A 21,711-nucleotide genomic window follows, 5' to 3' on the forward strand; every position below is an offset into this window, starting at 1 on the left:
GTGGGACTATGTAGATAATATTATCTCCAAGTTAAAAAAAAATATTAAGGAGGAGGGGCAAGAAGATGAGTAACTACTCAAATAGCTGTTGCTGTTACTATTACTGTTCTCAGAGATATTTATCAAGACACGGCCTAGATTTGGAGGAAAACCAGGCCTCTCAACAAAGTAGGTCTGTGTTGTATTTCTCATCCTAGAAAATGGCACCACTGTCCTCCCACTGATCTGAATCAGAAAACTTCTCACTCCACACAAGATGAATGAGGTCTGATCTATTGTATGTCTTAACTCTTAATCAGCTCTCTTTCCCTCTGCTTCTTGACTCTCAGCGCCCCTGTCTACTCTCGAATGGCACAATGTTCTCTGATTGTGAATCCCGTTCTCCAGTTGTTGCCTGTGTTTTCTCATTCCTCAGTAATTCTGGATCTTGATACTGTTCCTCCACCTCTCCCATCTGGTCAATTTGTAATCAAGCCTCAAGACTCAGCTCAAATCAGGGCTCCTCTAAGGATTCTCTGCTCTCTGTCCCACCTCTTAGGGGATTATCTTGAGGACACACAGCACCGTGTCCGCACTCATCACCAGCCAGGGTCCCCACTGGTCTTGAACTTCTTGGCTTTTCCACCTAGACTGTGATTCTCAGAGGAGGGATGACGTTCCCTTGGTTTGAAAATTCTTTCTAGGTTAGTGGCTGGACTTCAGAGGAGTATATGATGTTTTTATTTATGAAATTCACAAATAATTAGAAAGTTTCTCTCCAAAACTCCAAACACTAGTAACTACTATTTTACACCACATTGAACCTTTTATTTAAGGGAAAATGTTATAAGAACTAAAGAAATTTACCACATACCAAAAAAGTAAAAAGAACCAGAGATTCAAAACAGTCATTTATAAATTAGATGATATGAAAAGTGAAAAGCTTTTGACTAAAAACTTATACTTAAAAAAAATAAAAAATCATCTCCCCTGGTGGCTCAGAAGGTAAAGCGTCTACCTGCAATGCGGGAGACCTGGGTTCTATCCCCATGTTGGGAAGATCCCCTGGAGAAGGAAATGGCAACCCACTCCAGTATTCTTGCCTGGAAAATTCCATGGACAGAAGAGCCTTGTAGGCTACAGTCCATGGGGTCACAAAGAGTCGGACATGACTGAGCAACTTGACTACATTAAACTTAACATAAATTAAAGCATTTTGGCAGTCTTTCATTTTATAAATATCAGGTTGTATAATTCTGTTTCAGTTAAGTCTTAAAATGTATTTTTCCCCCTTAGAGGTTCTATAGGTTAATAAAATTGTTAAATCTCTAAGGTTAATAACCTTGGAAATTAAAAAAAAATATGAGTTTTGCAAACACAGTGAATAAGATACTTTGCAACATGATTTAACATAGTTTATAGATGATGATCCATTTTTATTTTTTAAAGATTTCTTGAGTCTCATCATTTAATTGTGGAATAGAGAATAAACACTTGTGGAATTTTATGTCTATTACTGTGATTTTCAACAGTGACAAACCCCGCCTCCAACAAACAGCAAAACAATGTCAAAGAACGCTGGCAAATCCATTATTTTGTAAAATGTCCTATGCATCCATCGTCATGGAAATATTATTATTTTTTAAAATTAAAAGCTTTTCTTAGCTTTATTGAAATGCAATTGATAAGCAACATTATATAAATTTTAGGTGTACAACATGTTGATAAGGTACATTTATATATTGTAAATGATTATCACTAGATCATTAGCTCACACCTCCATCCCATCACATAATTACCATTTCCTTTGTTGTGTGTGGTGAGAAAACTTATTATCTGTTTTTATCTTTTATTTTTTCCTGGTTTTATGGGGATATAATTGACATATAGCACTGTATAAGTTTAAGGTATACAGCATAATGTTATCTGTTTTGAGATTAAAATATCATTATTAAAAATAAAAGGAAATCTGAATATTGGGAGGTTATATAGTATTATCATCTAAACTATGAACTTTAGAGCCAAATCTGGAAGTAGATCTAAGCGAAGGGCTGGCAATTTTTGATTACCAGCACAAATAATAATCTATATTCTCTTCTTGAGATTCCAAGAAATGTTAATAATGTTTTAACATTAGTATAAATGTGCCAAACCTGTCCTCTTTTAAATAGAAAATTTAAAAGGCCACTCTCAGGTAAAATCAAGGGAGAAATGTTATCTTAGTTTACCATGCACCTGTCTACCAAAAATAGAAGAGGAGAGTCTTAACTTTTTCTCTTGAATTTAAGTCAAGGTACTATATACAAGTTATGTAAAATCAGTATGGAAGTTCAAGGTTGTTTTTCTTGCTCAGTGATTCTGAATAAATTAAGTAGTTCCAGTATGTTTTTCTTTTCTTAATTTTCTGAATTACATGCCTATGACCACCTAAGGCATACCTTTATGTACTGGCTACTACAATATTTTGAAAAGTGATTGGGATATTTCTTTAAATTATGTACAACCCCAAATGTTGGTGTTTTGTATGGATCGCAAGTGCAGCATTCCTTAATTATTTCTGTTTGTCACAAGTGTTACTTAAAGAACAACGTATGTATTGCATGAAAAGATTACGACCTTTTTCTCTTCGTTTAAACAAACTTCAAGGTAACTGGACTTCTAAAGCAAAAAGAAAAAGTCCATATTCTCTTTACATTATCATGTGCATTTTTATAGGTTTCACCTATTACTTTCATTAGTAGTATGAATAAAAAAATGATAGCTCAAAACAGTAATTCAATCTAAATATAACCAAATCTTTCTTTTAAAAAAAATTCATCATATTAATGGAAGAGAAAGAAAAGGAAACACAAAAGAACTAAAGCATAATAATTCATTTTTTTATACCAGAGTGAATAATATTGACCACATAAGACAAGTACTGACTTCCTTCTCCCTGTTTTACAGAACTTTCTGTGCTTTATTCTAGAGCTTAAGCCTAAAGGATAGGAAACTCGAGAAAACAAAATCCTAGAAACATTATAAATTAAATAGTATAAGAGATGATTATGAAGTTTTATTTTGTGGGTGCTATATTTGTTTCAGATACTTGACTTAAGACAGTGTTGGAAATACTGCAAGACTTTCTTACTGGCTGGAGATATTTTGAAATGAATAACATAAATAGAAACAGAGAAGTTTACTAAACTTCCTTTTAAGGACATCCATGATTCAGAGCACTCTAAAACTGCACATATCGAAAGGCTTTCTGAGATATTATTTAACAGTAAAAGAAAGAAAGAAGATTTCAAGCTTCTGCCCGTTTTTCACTCTTCCTTTTATGCTTTCCTTCCTCACATTCTGAAAGGGCGGCTATTAGTTAAAAAAAAAAGTCCACAAGGCAACTGGCGAGCATGACTAGGAGTTCTGTTAACGGATTAATTCAAACACAGCTGTCAAATCCACACACAGGAGAGCTAATCAGGGTGAAAACTATTAGCTGTGCTTTAGGAGATTACCAAACATTTCTTTCAAAGCTATGAATTCAATCATTTAATTGTTGGAAATAATTCCCTGGCAGGAAAACAGCTCTGACTCTCTGTCTATTTATGCCTCTACCCACAGGCCACTGTTTTCAGACTGAGTAGCTGAAAACAACATTACAAACTCTTACATCATAAGAATGAAAGTAAAATATTCCTACTATCAATAAACGCTTCTTATGGTAAAAAGAAAGAAAGCCTCTTTCTCCCTTATGTCTATATTTTTACAGTACTTTGACTTATGAAAAAAGGAAATGGAGCAGCTTTACAAATTTAATTAGATTCATACTTATTTTTCCAAGTATGAATGTTGCATGTTTTTAGTTAGCAAGGAATTTTTTGTTGTTGTTGTTGTTTAGCAATAAAGAAAGGCAAACAAACATTTTAGCATAACCCCCCAGCAGACACAGGAAGCCAACTTACCCGGCCCTTCTGCCAGCATTCCACCAGCTCCTTATCTGTGTTCTTGCCTTCCAGGAGGGCTAACTGCTGAGTCCAGCTTGTCAGGAGGGCACTGAACTGTTCAAGGGCCTGCTCCAGCTGAGCCACTTGGCCTGAGAACTCCTGCTCCGAAAGGGCCATTTGGCTAACCAGGTTCTCCAAGCTGGTCTGCGTTTGGAAAACGCTGTCTTCCCACTGCTTCCAGTCCGCACGCAGGGCCTGCATCTCCGTGTCCAAGAGCTCACAGCCACTGGCAGTCGTGTTCCGTTTCACGGCAGGGGCCAGAGACTCCACTCTGCTTAGGCGGCTTGCACCAATCTCTCTGGAATCCATCAGCTCCTGTAATGGAATATCACCATGGCAACCGAGGAGGCTCTGAGTCACTTGGCCTTCAAGTTTCCAAATGTGTACAGAGGGGGACCCTGTCCTGCTAGGAAGTTTTAGCAAGTGTGCCACAAGGAACCGGATTCAATTCATCCGCCCCCTCCTAAGTTATTATAGTAGAAAATTATCATTGTGAGCGTCAAGGTTTGTGGTGAAGTAAATTGAGGAATCTGCAACATCCTGAAACAGACTAAAGGGGAACCCTGAAATCCAGCATTGTTGGAATATGTGAAACTATTTTGATAGTGATTTGAATGTTTGCCTGTGGTGTATTACTCAGATAAATGAGTGAATCTTATTTTTCCCTAAGTTGACATCAAGACAAGTGAACAAGGATTGTCCTTGTTCTTGTTCTTGTTCTTGTTCTGTCCTCTGCTCTTGTCTCTACCCCATTTCCATCTTCTTCCCCGAGGTGGTAGCTTAAACGACACTTCTCTTCCACTAGGAATCAAGCTAACTCATCCAACAAAAGAATAAGCCCTCCTCAATTTCAAATACTTCAGTATGTTAATATTTTCATATGACATATTTTAAGTATGAAATAGTTCAGTATGCAGGTTTCCCTGATAGCTCAGTTGGTAAAGAATCCGCCTGCAATCCAGGACACCTTGGTTCGATCCCTGGGTTGGGAAGATCCCCTGGAGAAGCAAACAGCTACCCACTCCAATTTTCTGGCCTGGAGATTTCCATTAACTGTATAGTCCATGGGGTCCCAAAGAATTGGACACAGCTGAGCGACTTTCCCACTCCAGTTCTTGCCTGGAGAATCCCAGGGACGGGGGAGCCTGGTGGGCTGCTGTCTACGGGGTCGCACAGAGTCAGACACGACTGAAGTGACTTAGCAGCAGCAGCAGCAGCAGCAGAGCGACTTTCACTTTTACTTTCACTTTTACTTTCACTTTCAGCATGTTAACGAAATATTTTTATAGTAACTAAAATAAATCATTCACAGACATACTTAAGCTGAAAGCTCAAAACAACCTTTACACAGCATTCATTTTTACTATTCTTCTTACTTTTGAGAACCTCACTAGAAATTCAACAATTTAACTGCAACTTTTAGCACACAAATACCCCAAAAGATAACAAGATAAACATGTATTGCTAATTAGGTAAAATAGTGGTATTTCTTGCTAAGAATAGATTTCTCTACAGAATCTATTCTGATGTTTATATATTTATGTATCCATTATTTTTGTTAATTTTAATACAAATTCATGACTTAGCTCCTGGACTGCTAAAATGCTTTAGGCACAAGATCTAATTTAGTCCTCAAAATGACTCTGTGAGGCAGGTACTATTGTTACTCTGATTTTTACCGATGAAGAAAGAGGTTGAGGCTTGAGGACATCAAGTAACTTGCCCTAAGAAAAGCAGTAGGGATAAGGTGTAGTGTCAGGGTCCGATTCTAGAGCCTGAACTCGTGAGCTAGGGTTAGATTTGCTGTATGATTTTATAAGCATCAGTTTGTGCATCCTCATTCCCTCCCACACGTCAAGTTCCTTGAGGGCTGTACAACCTTCATTGAATAAATGGATGAATGGGTGAATAAAAGGAGGAACAAATCAAAATATTAGTGAAGAATATAGCAAAGCATTTTATGGAATCACACAGGTAATAAGAATTTTAGAAGTGGCTTTCTGTGGTTATCTCATTTAAAACCTGTGCAGTTGTAGTAAGATTTAAATAAGATAATACTTTCTGAACATTTAAGAGTAAACTTTCAAAATGTAGTTATTGTTGCTGTCATCAACGAGTATTTTTATGTTCTGATTTCCAGGTGTCAGAACACAATCCCAGTCTTCTATTCCTGACCACATTTATACTATGTATTTCAATGTTTCCTCATGTACAATTAAACAATTGAAAATATCACCATTTCCTGGTTCTCAGATTAAAATCTATTACTTCCACATAGAGGAAATTAATGCAATTTAATATTCAAGTAAATAGAAATATACTTGTTCCAGCTCCCTCAAATATGTGAACTTCTTTTTTTTTTTTTAAAGTAGACCTTATAAACAGGAACCTATTTTAATGCCCTTAAAATTACTGTTTTCTACTATGTTGTCATACTGTTGGCTAAGAAAGCAGAATAAAACAAGTGAATTATTCAAATACTTTTAACCAAGTTACTTTATAAACTTTTCTTCCACCGTGCTAGAAAATAGTATCTGGTTTTGTCAGCCCACCAATCTGGTGCATATTTTGTAGGCCTTGATGTTACAGTAATAATAAGCACATTTGCACACAGAAGCATCCATGGACAGTGGTCCATTTTCCTCACAAGTGTACTATGTTTTGAATTTCCTTTTTTCTCCTATCTATATTTTTGATTCTTGAGGTACAAGGTAATAAATGCCAACAAATAGAAAACAGGAAGAAAATATTTTAAATAATCTTATCCACAGAATCTTCATCACAGAAATGTGATACCCAAGAACCAATGCAGTTATACCATCCGTCTATTTTCTGACCTTAATTTTAGATAATTTTTTCTGGGTGGCTGGTGAATCTCCTGACATATCTGACCACCGATGAAGTTCTTCCTTTGCTGAATGGAGCCAATCCGTGAATTCTTGGACTGCGTCTAAATACATGAGATGGTCTTTCACAATCTCTTCTACTTTCTTCATTTTCTCCTGGTAGAGAAAGAAGAGTACTTTAACAGTAATCATTATTCAGAACCCGAATCATTATTCAGACAAGGCAGCAGGTGTCTTAATGATCTTAAAAGATTCTTTTCTTATTTTTGAATTTTCTCTATGTCTAATATCTCAAAATGAAAAAAATCGAATCTTAATTCTACTGAAAGACTGTGAAGAAGCAATCATTTTCCTTTAAGTTTTACTTGGTCTAGCTTAGAATAAAAATCTATGCTTAATGAATGTTGACTAACATCCCTCACTAATAATCTACTTAATTATTACTATTATTATAACTGTTCTTATTGTTCAAGAAATTATTTGTGTTGCTTTTGTGTACAGTATTCTGCTCAGCACTTAAAATAAATTTGCTCATTTAATCCTCATAACAGCTATGTGATGTAGATAATACTATTTAACTGTATTATGAGAAAGGAACTTTAGAGGTTACAGAAGTTAAGTAACATGCCCAAAGTCATACATCCAAAAAAGCCTCAAAGCCAGAATTCAAATTTGTAGGTCTTTTTAACTGAAGTCATAGCTCTTAATCATTACCAAAATAAAAATTAAGATAAACTAACAACTGACCTGCCTCTTGAGAAACCTATATGCAGGTCAGGAAGCAACAGTTGGAACTGGACATGGAACAACAGATTGGTTCCAAATAGGAAAAAGAGTACGTCAAGGCTGTATATTGTCACCCTGCTTATTTAACTTATATGCAGAGTACATCATGAGAAACTCTGGGCTGGAAGAAGCACAAGCTGGAATCAAGATTGCTGGGAGAAATATCAATAACCTCAGATATGCAGATGACACCACCCTTATGGCAGAAAGTGAAGAGGAATTAAAAAGTCTCTTGACGAGAGTGAAAGAAGAGAGTGAAAAAGTTGGCTTAAAGCTCAACATTCAGAAAACGAAGATCATAGCACCTGGTCCCATCACTTCATGGGAAATAGATGGGGAAATAGTGGAAACAGTGTCAGACTTTATTTTGGGGGGCTCCAAAATCACTGCAGATGGTGATTGCAGCCATGAAATTAAAAGACGCTTACTCCTTGGATGGAAAGTTATGACCAACCTAGATAGCATATTCAAAAGCAGAGATATTACTTTGCTAACAAAGGTCCGTCTAGTCAAGGCTATGGTTTTTCCAGTGTTCATGTATGGATGTGAGAGTTGGACTGTGAAGAAAGCTGAGGACCGAAGAATTGATGTTTTTAAACTGTGGTGTTGGAGAAGACTCTTGAGAGTCCCTTGGACTGCAAGGAGATCCAACCAGTCCATTCTGAAGGAGATCAGCCCTGGGATTTCTTTGGAAGGAATGATGCTGAAGCTGAAACTCCAGTGCTTTGGCCACCTCATGTGAAGAGTTGACTCATTGGAAAAGACTCTGATGCTGGGAGGGATTGGGGGCAGGAGGGAGGAGAAGGGGACGACAGAGGATGAGATGGCTGGATGGCATGACTGACTCGATGGACGTGAGTCTGGGTGAACTCCGGGAGTTGGTGATGGACAGGGAGGCCTGGAGTGCTGCGATTCATGGGGTCGCAGAGAGTCGGACACGACTGAGCGGCTGAACTGAACACATATGTTAAAAACTGTAGTACTAATAATACAAGAGTTCCCTAAAGGAAGCCAAGAGAAGGAAAAAACCTTCTCCCTTATTTTCTTTAACATTCTCACATATATGCCATAGAAAAGTCATGGAGGAAAGTAATGATTCAGAGATAGAATTGAGAGAAAATCTTCATATTACACGAAGGAGCCAATTTCTTGGAGAACAGAAAAATGAGGGTTTTACTAAAATGAGAAATAGAATACTTGGTACATGACTTAAATCTGGGAGGTAAATAGACTTGCACCTAACATAACAAATATAAGTGGCAGCAAAAGCAAAAGAACTCGAAACTGACAACTGAGTCTCAGAGAGTCTTACAAAGAAAAGAAATGGGTTGATTAACATTCTGAGTGGAGAAGGATAAAAAACAAATAAACAATAATCCCAAAATTGCATAGAGAGAAAAATTCATGGGCATCCATTGGTGAGAAATGACCCTTTATGTAATATACCTGTTCCCTAAAGATATAGTTTCATTTTTTATTTCTAGTTTTAAAATTTTTAATTGGAGGATAATGGCTTTACAATGTTATGTTGGTTTCTGCTATACAACAAAGCGAATAAGCTGTATATATATGTATATATATACATATATACACATAACGTGTACATATATACATAATATATATATTTTATATATATATCCCCTCCCTCGCAACCTCCACACCAATTCCCCTATAATTTAACCTACAGTGTGTTCTTTACCTGAACCTTGACGTTTTTCCTTTGCTATCAAGCACTAACCTTGGAAACGGTCAGTATGTCATTAAACTGTGTTTTCAGTTCCTCTTGAGCCGTATCCGTGAGAGCCTCATCCTCAGTCTTCTGGTAGAGCTCCCTGGCCTTTGCTGTGAGTCGCTGCAGGGCTCCAGCGTGGTCTTCCGCCTCCGATACAACGGACTGAAAGTGATCCAGGAGGGAAAACTTCTCTTTCAGACCAGGCTGTGGTTGCAAGGGATGTTCTACTTTTTGATCCACCGATTCCATCCACTGCTCCAACTGGTTTTTCCACTCTAGATAGTCATTCCACTGGCTAATCACAGATTCTAAAGTGCTAGAATCAATGTCACATATTACAAAAGTAAGTTATCATCACATCTCTACTAAAAACCAACCCTGAGGGCATTGCACCCATGTAAGCTCTTTTACTGAATGGTATTGTGAGTGATGAAAACAGTGTCTTCAAGTGAAGGGGAAAACATTACTCTTCTGACCTACAACACAGCTTCTTCCAAATAAAAATAAATTTATCCCCAAATTTGAAGATGTCTTAGTCGCATATGCATCTGGAGATTTGTCTTCCAGATGCTAATTGCCCTAAATGAATAGACACATATACATGTTACATTGTCAAAACATCAGCCAGGGGGCACCAGTTAAATTTTATTTCATATACATTAATTCTGTATTTTCTTGGATTTGGTTTATCCTATTAAAGATAATGGAATTCAAAATGTAAAGTATTCTTTTGCGTAAATGACATAATTAGATTGATTTTTTCACTTGCAGATATAATATATAATGTTTAGTGCTTCTGTGTTGAATGTGTGAAGGGATGAAGGCTCAGTGTGCTAATAGTATTAGAAATATAGTCGCCTAAGTTAATAGTCAAGTCAATAGCTCTCCCAATAGTCAACTAAAAGGCTCTCTAGACTGGCATTTTTAAAATACCTCCAACATTTAGCTTTACAAACTATTCTAACTCATCTTCAGTGACCCCTCCCACTCTCCCTTGCATATAATTCTATGACACTGAAATTATATCTGCGGTGAATGTACTTCCAAATTGTTTCTTTTGCTCAAAATTTCCCCTTTGCACCAATATATACCTTATCATATATGCCTTAAAGCCCTATTCTTTCTGCAAATAATTTTCTGGAGAGTCCAAATCCATCTCACTTCTCCAGAAGCCATCCAAGCCCTACTCTTTTCCACAGTCCACAGCATCTTAGGAACACAATCTGAGTCAGAGGCTTGGTTGTTTTATTTTTTTTTTGGAATATATCCTACCCTAGCTTTTGAGCACTGAGAGAGCAAAAACTACTTTGTTTCATTATTTTAGCACAATAATTTGAGCACCGCTACTGCTCAAAATGCAGTTTCCAAAGTTAATTCCTTGCTGAAAGAGAAGAATCAAGGATTTAAATCCGCTTCCTGTATTTAACATCTTATTCTAACATCCGGAAAATATTCACCTGTATTGCTATTCACTTTTATGAAGTTGGCCTGTTACCAAGCATTGGGGAGTTTAGTTCATGCCCCAGCAGTCTGATCTATAGAATGATAGAACTATGGAATCTGATTTTTTTTTTTCCTTTGCTGACCATTATGAGTTGTGATGAAGATTCAAAATCCTGCTGACTCTGTGGAGTTACCACCTACCCTCCATATGCAAAATAAACAAAGCACATTTTTAGCTGTCACCGTGGTTCACTGTTTACACTGCAGTGAGTATCTGGAGTGTTATTTTGTTTTGCGATGAGCTCTAATCTTCTGTTCATCTATTTATGAAGATCATTTTGAGCACACACTTCTTCCGCAATTGAACAGTACATATAACCTTTAGAATGTGACTTCTGGAATGTGTGTTAGTATAATACTGACTGAAAGTCATTTGTCCAACCAGCCAGTCAGATTATTTGTAGATCCTCTGAGAAGAGGGAGGAAGATGAAAGTCTTTGAATCATAAATATAACACAACAACAAAACCTTGTGTAACAATTAGAATCTTCTCTGTTTTCTCATCAGCGTCTGATGCAATGGGGTCATGTGGTCTGGTTGTTGCTCATGTGAAGGTGTTCACACATAGCAGGAGGTTGGTTCCCCTGGCCTTACTCTAAATGTCAGGATAGAGTGGGGTGATCACATACTCTCCCAACATCTCTGTAAGCCCACTGTTAGGGATATTACTTCGATTGAGAAAAAGATTTGTATGTAAGCTCAAAAGCTGCCAATGACTTAACTTTCCTTAAAAAGCAAAAAGTTATTAAAGTTGTTAAAGTTATTAAAGACATATTCTTTCTTTGATGAATTTAGAGGTGGTATCTGATTAAGCCCATGTGTGCCAGATTCCATGAGAGATGTTATGGGAGATGTAAATATTACACACACACACACACACACACACACATACACAAGGCAAGCAAGCAAACAAAACCAGCCATTGCAGTTTTAGAAAATTCAATCAGGCAGAGACAAGCATTCATACAACTATCTAAAATAACATGCTTGGTAACTCTCTTACAGGATACCTTCAGCACTACTCCATCATTTTACTAAGTCACTGGGTTTGACTCAGGCAAAGACACACTAAAAATGGGCTCTGTACCTCTGGGCATGGACGGAGGAGCCCATGATGTTAGCCCACACATCTTTAAGGGTCTGTAGCTGAGTCTGGATCACCTTCTGACCCTCCTTGTTGCTACTTCTCAAGGCCTGTTCCCCTTTGCCAATGGCCATGTTCAATTTAACTTCCCCTTCACCTTTCATCAGGAGAATTTCCTGTGAAGGAAGAATGAATAATCATCAACAGGATTACTAAACCTTCTGATGTGTTGTTTCCCATGAGAATCAAGCTAAGGCATACCTTACCTTAAAATGGAACAACAACAACAATATCAAACTCTGGACCCTATGGCCCTATAACACCTTACTTAAATATTAGAAGTCCGGGAGTCTGGAAGTCAGAGACCAACTCTGATTTAAGTTCCTGGAAAACTCTGGACCACAAGCCTAGAAGTGGAACTTTATTGAATTTTGCACCAGAATAAAGAGAAGTCATTTTGAAAACGAAGACACTCTTGTCCAAAACTTGATAGATCCCTATTTCTATTGCCTGGGTAATTTCTGCCTTTCAAAGGAAACTTCACGGACTGCAGGCTAGTCTGTGGCCTTCTCCGTACTTCATCAGGGCCCCTCCATACAGGCTGTACTGAAAGTAATAATTTACAGGTTGATCTCTTCCACTAACTGGGAACTTCTGGAAAACAAGAACTAATTTTGGTCTCTATATTCCAATCAACTTGCATGGTGCATTCATAATGTTTGCTAAAAATGTTTACTAAAATTAAAAAAAAAATAATTTCAAAGCTATTAGAACAAAAATATTCCTTGACAGAAGAGAAAAACAATCCCTCCAAATCCTTTTTTTGCCCATTTTCTTCATTTTGCCCACGTAATCCTGAGGAGGCTCACAGTTGAATGATGAGGACCTAACTCAAACACCTGTGTGTATGCATGTGTGTGTGTGTGTGTGTGTTTGTGTGTGTGTGTGTCTGTTAATTACTCAGTCATGTCCGACTCTTTGTGACCCTACAGACTGTAGCCCACCAGGCTCCTCTATCCATGGGATTTCCCAGACAAAACTACTGGAGTGGGTAGCCATTCCCTTCTCCAGGGGATCTTCTCCACCCAGGGGTTAAATCCAGGTCTATTGCATTGCAGGCAGATTCTCTACAGTCTGAGCCACCAGGGACACCCCAAACACCTGTGAGTCTAATCCAACAGTCTTCGGAAGGCCTCAGGCTGGCGCCCCACGTACCTGCACTTGTAACAGCCGTCTCTCCAAGGCGTCTTTGCTCCCCACAGTGCTCTCTGCACTGGCCAGTCTGTCCTGCATGTCCTTCACCCAGGACCACATGCTCTGCAGCGCCTCCTCCAGGGCCTCATGCTCCTGCAGGGCCACCTGGCAGCTCCGGAGCTTCTCCTTGGTCATCCGGAGTAAGTTCTGATAGCTCGTGAGGAGCTGGGAACACAGGCGGCTTTCTTTCCCAGCACCGTGGCCTTCTTCACTGAGAAGCTGCCCTCTCTGGGACAGCTTGTCCAGAGACTCTCTAAAGAAAACAGGGGAAAAAAAAAATGAATTCTGACTGTCAGGAGCACAGGGGAGTGACACGTGATTGTTGACATTGGAGCAGCCACCAGACCAGAGCACACAGCTGACATGCCTTTCAGTGATGGTGCTGGGCGCCCTCAGAGGGCTGGCTACCTGGCTCTCTGTGGTTTATCTGAATGCAGTCACTTCCCATAGAGGGATCTCATTCAGTCTGTGCTATCTATGCCTGGATCCCAGCCCTGTGTATTGTCAGGGATTCACTTCAGGAAATGTCCCAGGCCTGTCTCTCTGGGCTGATCTCTGACTTTTCTTCATTCCTAGTTAATGCTCTAATCATAAACAGCTCCCTGAAATTCCCTAAGCACTCCACCCTGCTGTATACACACGAAGACTCCTCCTTCATAACCACTCTTCAATTTCTTTTCTAAGAGGCCCTTCAAATCTCAGTGCAGGGCTTACATCCCCAGGAAGCATGATGCTGACTCCCCTTCTGGTGCCCTCTTTCCGCCTTTCTCTCACCTCATACACCCTGTCTGTCTCCATCCACAAGGCTTTCACCTTCTAGAAGCCACGGTAATTACATTCATCTCATATCCCCAGCATCCAGCACAATGTTTGGCAGAGATAAAGTGCCAAAGAAAGCTTCTTTCAAAAGGCCATCTTATGAATACTTATGGGTTTCTTTGTTGTATCTTGGGAACTCCGCTCATCTCAGTTTGAGGTTATGTTAATTAAGTCAAGGGAAAACATGATCTTCTATGGCTAGGTCGGCTTTATGCTGTTTTACAGATTTCTGAATCAGCATATCTCTCAGGAAATGCCTGGGATATCAGAAGGGAGACTGTTGATGCTGTCACACAAGCTGTTGTGAATGTCAGAAAAAGGACAGGAAGCCCATCTCCTACCTCGTCTTTTTCTTTTGCTTGAGCAGCAATTATCTGAACAGAATCCTGTGTGCTTCAATGAGATATATAAGACTTAGACAACATTACATATACTTTAAAGTACATCTCTTATACTTGTAATACTGGGAAAAATTGGAGGTGGGAGGAGAAGGGGACAACATAGGATGAGATGGTTGGATGGCATCACTGACTCAGTGGACCCTAGTTTGAGTAAGCTCCGGGAGTTGGTGATGGACAGGGAAGCCTGGCATGCTGCAGTTCATGGGTTGCAAAGAGACACAATTAAGTGACTGAACTGAACTGATACTTGTAATCTGTATGAGACATGAAGGTAAGACATGAAGATGGTTTAAACAATGACTTTAGTTAAATAATAATTCAAGAGGACATATATCACATGTTACCACAAGAAGAACTGCTTAATAGACAATAAAAATCAGTGATTCTTAAGTCTGAGGTTCTTTTTAAAAATACAGGGCATTCCCCTAAGATATGCAAAGTACTTGCAGAATATTATGATGAAAAAAAAATCCAAAGGACTGGGAAGAGCAAGTGGCCAGCAAGTGAAAGAAGTCAGGTGACTCAGCTGGAGAAGCTGGGATACCAGTGGAGCACATTAGGATTGTCTAGAGAAGCTGCCAGGTGGAAAGCAGATGGGAGCAAATACACCTAGTGTCCAAGCATCTGGTCCTGGAATATCAGAGTAATAGCTCAAGAAGAATATCAAATGTTTAAAAGGAGGAGAGAAATAGGTCTGGCCGTGTTATATTGTACCTAGACAAGAGTCAAGATTTAAATTCACCATTGGGTTGGGGTGAGTTTCAATTTATAATTGAATCACTATTGGGTTCAATTTATAAAAAATTGAAATTGAGCAGGACTCTGTGAGGCCTTCCCAGATACCAAAGCCCTTCTGTGTCCCTTGTCTCTTGTTTGTAGAAAAGCTGTAGTCTCCCAGGTCTCCCCTGAGTCACAAAAAAGCAGGTTCAAACGGTTAACAATTAGGACAACACAGTCACAAAATCTTTAGCTTCTCCCTGAAGGATATAAATAACAAAGTCTGATTCACATTCTTGAGTTGTTTTGCAGACACTAAAATGGCCACCAGAGGGGAAAAGCTAGCTGCCCGGGTAGCTCAGCTGTTAAAGAATCTGCCTGCGATGCAGGAGACCCCAGTTCGCTTCCTGGGCTGGGAAATTCCCCTGGCAAAGGAATAGGCTACCCAATCCAGTATTTCTGGGCCTCCATGGTGGCTAAGATGGAAAGAATCCTCCTGCAGTGCAGGAAACCTGGGTTTGATCTCTGCAGTGGGAAGATTCCCTGGAGAAGAAAATGGCAACCCACTCCAGTATTCTTGCCTAGAGAATCCCCATGGACAGAGGAGCCTGGTGGGCTACAGTCCATGGGGTCACAGAGTTGCACACGACTGAGCAACTAAGCACAGCACATGATGACCAGACTGTAGTTATGACATAAGATGCTCTATCTTGAGCAATACTGAATATGTGGCTTGCACAATTCCAAGAACTGACTTCAAGGTACTGATAACAAACTGACCTTAGAACTGAAGATTAACTGTGCTTAAAACAATCAAGGTGATGCTGACCAGACCACTAAATGACCAGTTTCAAGATGATTCTCAAAGCTAACTGTTTTGTTCTGCTTGTAGTCTCTGCCTGCCCACCCTTCAAGTTTTCCTTTAAAATCTGTTCTCTGATCAGCAGTGGGGATTGGTTCTTTGGGACATGAGTCCATCTTCTTGCCAGAATTTCCAGGTGCCTCAATAAAGTCATCTTTCCTTTTATTCAACACTTGTCTCTCATTCTTAGATTCTTGAGTATGAGCAGCTTAACCTGAATTCAGTAACAAAATCAACAACGTGTTTGCCCCATGGTAAAGGTTCACAGCTGCTGCTAAGTCACTTCAGTCATGTCCAACTCTGTGCGACCCCATAGATGGCAGCCCACCAAGCTCTGCCATCCCTGGGATTCTCCAGGCAAGAACACTGGAGTGGGTTGCCATTTCCTTCTCCAATGCATGAAAGTGAAAAGTGAAAGTGAAAAGTAAAAGTGAAGTCGCTCAGTCGTGTCCAACTCTTAGCGACCCCATGGACTGAAGCCTACCAGGCTCCTCCATCCATGGGATTTTCCAGGCAAGAGTACTGGAGTGGGGTGCCATCGCCTTCTCCAAAAGGTTCACAGAGGTAGGACCAAAGCAACAGTCAGACAGAGTTTTGGGCCAAGCTTCCCTCCCCTAGTGAAAAGTGTTCTATCTTCCAGTGCAACAATTTCAATGAAGCAACTGAAAATGCCAGTGATGTAGTGTGAATTGAGGGAGCAAAGCCATGAAAGTGGAGTCCAAAGCACAGGCCAGAGAACTGCCTGAGCCGGAAACATTTGCTCAATTAACAAACAATGAGAAGACAAATACTGCAGTGAAGAAAATGAATCTTTAGGGCAGTCAGACTTCATGACAATACCTTTTGCTTTACTAACAATATTATGAGGATATGGTGGATTGGAAATAATCCTGGAGGCTGAAGTGTGTGAGAAATATATGGAAATTGGGGTCTATAGTGTTATTTTGTAAATGAAGGGTATTTTATAATCACCTTATATCCTTATAATAACCTCTGGGAGGAAAATGTATTTATTATTATTCTCAATGTTTAAAAGCTAATATCAAGAAATACAGGAAATGAGTGGCCTGTCCAATTTGTTGAACAAAGGGAGATATAACTGCAATGGAGATCAGCTCTTTACCTCCAATCCAATACTCTCTCCAGATCACCACACTGCCATGGAAACACTATACAATCATTTGTGTGCTAGGTATAGAAACATCACCACCCCAACTAACCATCTAACCAGCCAACAAACAACCCGAATAACCAACCAACCAACCAACCAGACAAGCAAACATTTGCTAGTAAGAAAAGCATCTATTCCACTTCCACATCCTACCTTGCAGCCAACAGTTCTCCCAGAAACATTTCAATTTTATGGACTTCGTTTTTCTTCTCAGGAATGTGTTGCTTGCTCTCTCCTAAGTTTTCTGTACTTAATCTTTCTTCCATTTCATGGATCCATAAGTTCAGTTTTCTGTGCTGATCTTCAAAGCTAAAGAAAAGAACAAAACACGTTAGAGAAATTCTTATATGTTCATTATAATAAATAAATTATAATATTGAGGTCAACAATGTCTATGGCCATTAAGATCTCATGGATTTTCAAGTAGAGTAGAAAATTTGACAATAATCCCATTCAAATAATCACTTATTTCAGTAACAAAATGACAAATTCTGGACATTTTTCTTGAGATCCAAGCAGAAAAAGAAGCACTCTATCTTGATAATTATAGCTGGTAATTAAGATTACATTTCCATGCCTGTGTGCACTTAACTTTACATCTTACTACAAAGACCCTAAATTGGGGCCAGTGGAAAAATGGGGCCGTGGAAGCCCTTGGAACAGGAAGGAAAGTCATCTCTGGGTCTTTGTATCTTATGGGGATTTAAATATGGCACAAGACTCTAGGGTTCTTAAGTTTTAAAAAGACACTGTAAATGCTCTAAGAAACCTTGACAAAAGTCAGGCAAATACCTCCAACCAAAAAAAGGCATTTTGATTATACTGACATCTTTCCTTAGCAACAGAATATTTTTTCTAATTTTATACCCAGCCCTGTTGATATAGCTTCCTGATTGGAATCTTGATTCAGAGAAATATAATAAGTGTTTTCTGCCATAATTCCAACCTCACTGAAGTAGACACAGTGAGGAAAGGACTTGGATAATCAAAAATTCGGGTGTCAAAATTCTAATATCTAGAGTTAGCCAAACAGACAAAAAGTACATACATTTATGTCATTCATAATCATTAGTGAATATAATTCCTTTCTTTTTCTGTATAGAAAATAAAGCCAAATGATACCATCAGAGTTTGAGCAATCAGTTATTGTCCTAGTATGAACATGTACTTAAAGTCAAAACATTATAATTTAAACTCACAATTTAAAATATTTTTTGTTTATTCCCAATGCCTCTTTACTTTAAATCACTGAAGAAATAGTCCGTGCATGATGAAATCTATACCTGTTGAAAAAACTTACCTCCCAAGTTCCAAAGCACAGTCTTGTAGCGCCTGTCTGTCTTTAAGGCACTGTTTCAGAAATGCTTGAAACTCTTCATTAGCTTTTGTAACTTGTTCCTGAATGCTACTGACAATTTGTTTAGATAAATGTGCATACAAAGTTTGTCCTTCTCGGGTCACCGCATCAAGCTTGCTCTGTCCATCACTGACCGAGTCCAGAATGTTCTGTTTCAGGAAATAAAGGTAATACAAAGCATTTGCTATTATTCAAAGATCCTACTGAATAGGAGGATTAATTACAACTCTGATCTGAGAAAGTAAAGCAAGAGAAGAAAAACAGCCCAAAGGAAGAAGGCTTTTAATAAGCTTCAGTGAGAATGATGTATATAACTGGATACAGTCAAGACTGAGAATGGAGGATGGTGCCAGCCAGTCACTGGAACCACTGAGGACCAACTGCAAGCAACATGGAGCTGGAAAGAAGGATGCTCTCATCAAGGTCTGTTCTCACTCAGTCCCTCTCCATTCTCACCATCTCAACCTGGTCCAGCCTCCACTTCTTCAAATGGTTAATGTGACATCTTTCAATTGGTTAATTGCCTCCACCCTGCCTCCTTGTCTGACTCACACTGCACACAAAATCCTGTGCTCAGATCCCTGCTTTTCTTGGTATGCACCTCTTCCTTGGAAGATCATATACATGGGCATGGCTTCAACTGAGCAAAAGAAGTCCAGAACCACTATGCTGGTCTTGCCTCCACTCTGAGCTTCACAGAGGTATTTGTGACTGTCACTCAGACTTTGCTTCATGGAGATCCTCTGCATTTCAAGCTTTATGGAGCCCAGCTCCACATCTGAATTCACCATGCCTCCAGCAAAACCAGCTTCCTGTATTATAATCATCTTTCTCCCTGGCTGCTAATGAGTTATCTACATAATTGCTATCACATCACCCATTAAGCCACAAAATCCTTATATTTCTCATTAATGTTTTCCCCCATTAATTTTAAAAAAAATATTTTTATAATACTTAACACAGTGCTTTGCTCAGATTAACCATTTGAAAAACTTGGCCAAAACTTAATTTGAACTTAGGCTCCTGACAATCATTCTTAATGTTGCTGCACTCCCTTACCAAAATTTATACATTTTTAATTGTCTGTCACACCTTTAAAACCTACAATATCTATTGCTTTTATTTGAATATATCCTAGCTCCAAATTCAGATGCTAGGTTATTAAAAAAAAACACAAGCCATGTCTTCTGTTTAAAACTTCTTCATGACAATGATATAAAATAGATACAATTATTTATGCTTTTACTGCCATAAAAACTAAAATTAGGTTTAGTTCTGAATGATTGCCAAAGAATGAGTAATAGACTAAAAAAGAGAAGAATGGGATCTAGAAATTCTGAAATTTTAACTTTTTAAAAAATTTATATATTTTTAATATATTTCAATATTTTATATGTTTTCAAGGGGTAACTGCTTTACAATATTGGTTTGATTTCTGCCTTACATCAACATGAATGAAATTCTAACATTTTTATCAACTTACTTTTCATACTTCCTATCTCTTTTTGACCCAAGAAATCTAATTCTGTTAGGGAAGAAGAAAAGTGAGAAGAAAAGAAGGTTTGGGGAAATAGATGGTTTAGGTCTGACCTGAAGGCACTTGAAGGCAATTTAGGAAAAAGTAGCGCCAGCTTGCATACCTGAAGATCACGGAGCTTTGCCTCCAGAACCTTGCTGTCCCCAGTTCTATCTGATGATTCCTTTGCTGCTGCCTTTATTCCAGAAAACCATTCTTGGAATTCCTGCATAGACTCTATGGAAAGTAACAAAAATAAGGAACACATAGAAAACATTGAAAGAGCTTCCAGGATGACCACAATGAATTAATTCTGGTGATCAGCCCATTACATCCTGCCTTACAACATATTCCAGAAAGAAAACAATATTAATAATAGTATAGAATATAATACAGTATGACCTACAAGTGTGACGTCTCATGGTAGAACTGAGAAATTATCTCAGATGTAAGACTGAAAAGAAATTTGTATTCCTGACATATTTGATTTCCCATTTTTTTTTTTTTCTCTTGGTGAAGAAAGATAATTGCTTGACTATGTAAGAGTAAGCAATGCTCTTGAGGTGTTAAAGCCATTTCTATGGCAAAGGGAGGAACCATCTCCCCTGCCCGCCATGCTGACTTAGAGCGTCACACATTGACACCAAAGCAGAGGCACAGCAGTGCTGGAGGCCAATCAGGGACACAAATGACCAACAGTTCCCTGAATTACACGCCTGCTGTTTTATAGGCTCTCCTAATATCCAAGCTTACTGTGCCATTTCCTCAGAGCAGTGGGAGTCATTTTCCACACAAAGGAGCTCTACTTAGAAAATCCACATGAAGTTCAGATTTATCAAGATGGCAGCCTCCTATTTTCTTAGGGAGAAAGAAGAAGAATCCTGCCAACAGTGAGAGCCCAACCACAATAATTTTATTGCTCAAATCACAACGCAGACACAAATTTAAAATGCTACTCTTGTGGAAAGTTTTCTGGCCGTTTCTAGGCAGCATTTGGTTTGGACTATGTCTTGTAAACAAACTACTCATGCTAGGGCCTGTCGGAACTCACCATTGAAGTGTTTTTCCAGAGAATCCTGAAGGCTGGCCTGTGTCTTGGAGCAGGACTGGCTCACAGCCTCGTGTCTCTTTATCAGCCCGGTCATCGCACTGCCCAGGCTCCCCAGCTCCACTGAGTGGTACTTGCGGCACAAGCTATTGAGATTTTCCTGGGTCGTACTGATGTTGCTTTGCTGACTCTGAAGTTCTTTTTGTATGTCCTAAGAATAAAAGTGTGCCATGAAGGATAGTCTTTACATTCAAGAGAAATATCTCATCTACCACACTCTGGAATGTTTTTTGGAAAGTGACGTTGTTGAAATCCACTCAATAATGTATACAATTTTGTCTACACCTGTAAACAGCTGTTGAGAGATAGGTAGGAATTGGGTTATAGTCTAGGATTTAAAACAAATGGAAAAGATCTGTGGATTCCAGCCCAGAATCTTGGGTTTAGTTAGTTGATTAGAAACTATTAATCAAGTCAGCTTCCTGCATTCACATTTTCCCCTGGGTTACTTGGCCTTTGTTTTAGGATCACAGGCCATACCAAAAGCACCAGTAGCAAATTTTAGAAGTATATGTCCTTAGTCTCAAGAATAGTAAGAAAATATGCTAAAAGAGCACAAACTACATATATCATTTTCTCAACCATTTTTA

At 38.8% G+C, this 21,711-nt stretch overlaps 1 protein-coding gene across 16 annotated transcripts in view; it reads right to left on the minus strand.

Annotated features, from left to right (window-relative positions):
- The window catches only part of SYNE1 (spectrin repeat containing nuclear envelope protein 1), a 495,794-nt gene that overhangs the window by 251,862 nt on the left and 222,221 nt on the right, over positions 1–21,711 (minus strand). For all 16 annotated transcript variants that reach the window (XM_055536003.1, XM_055535999.1, XM_055535996.1 and 13 more), the window contains 9 exons: positions 21,065–21,272; positions 20,138–20,250; positions 18,441–18,646; positions 17,294–17,449; positions 13,132–13,423; positions 11,920–12,092; positions 9,336–9,645; positions 6,803–6,967; positions 3,924–4,280 (listed from right to left, as the gene is read on the minus strand). In XM_055536003.1, coding sequence (XP_055391978.1) covers positions 3,924–4,280; positions 6,803–6,967; positions 9,336–9,645; positions 11,920–12,092; positions 13,132–13,423; positions 17,294–17,449; positions 18,441–18,646; positions 20,138–20,250; positions 21,065–21,272 — 1,980 coding nt within the window. The remainder of the gene's footprint in view (positions 1–3,923; positions 4,281–6,802; positions 6,968–9,335; positions 9,646–11,919; positions 12,093–13,131; positions 13,424–17,293; positions 17,450–18,440; positions 18,647–20,137; positions 20,251–21,064; positions 21,273–21,711) is intronic.

This window comes from Bubalus kerabau, chromosome 9 (genome assembly GCF_029407905.1).
Source record: "Bubalus kerabau isolate K-KA32 ecotype Philippines breed swamp buffalo chromosome 9, PCC_UOA_SB_1v2, whole genome shotgun sequence".
Classification (NCBI taxonomy): domain Eukaryota; kingdom Metazoa; phylum Chordata; class Mammalia; order Artiodactyla; family Bovidae; genus Bubalus; species Bubalus kerabau.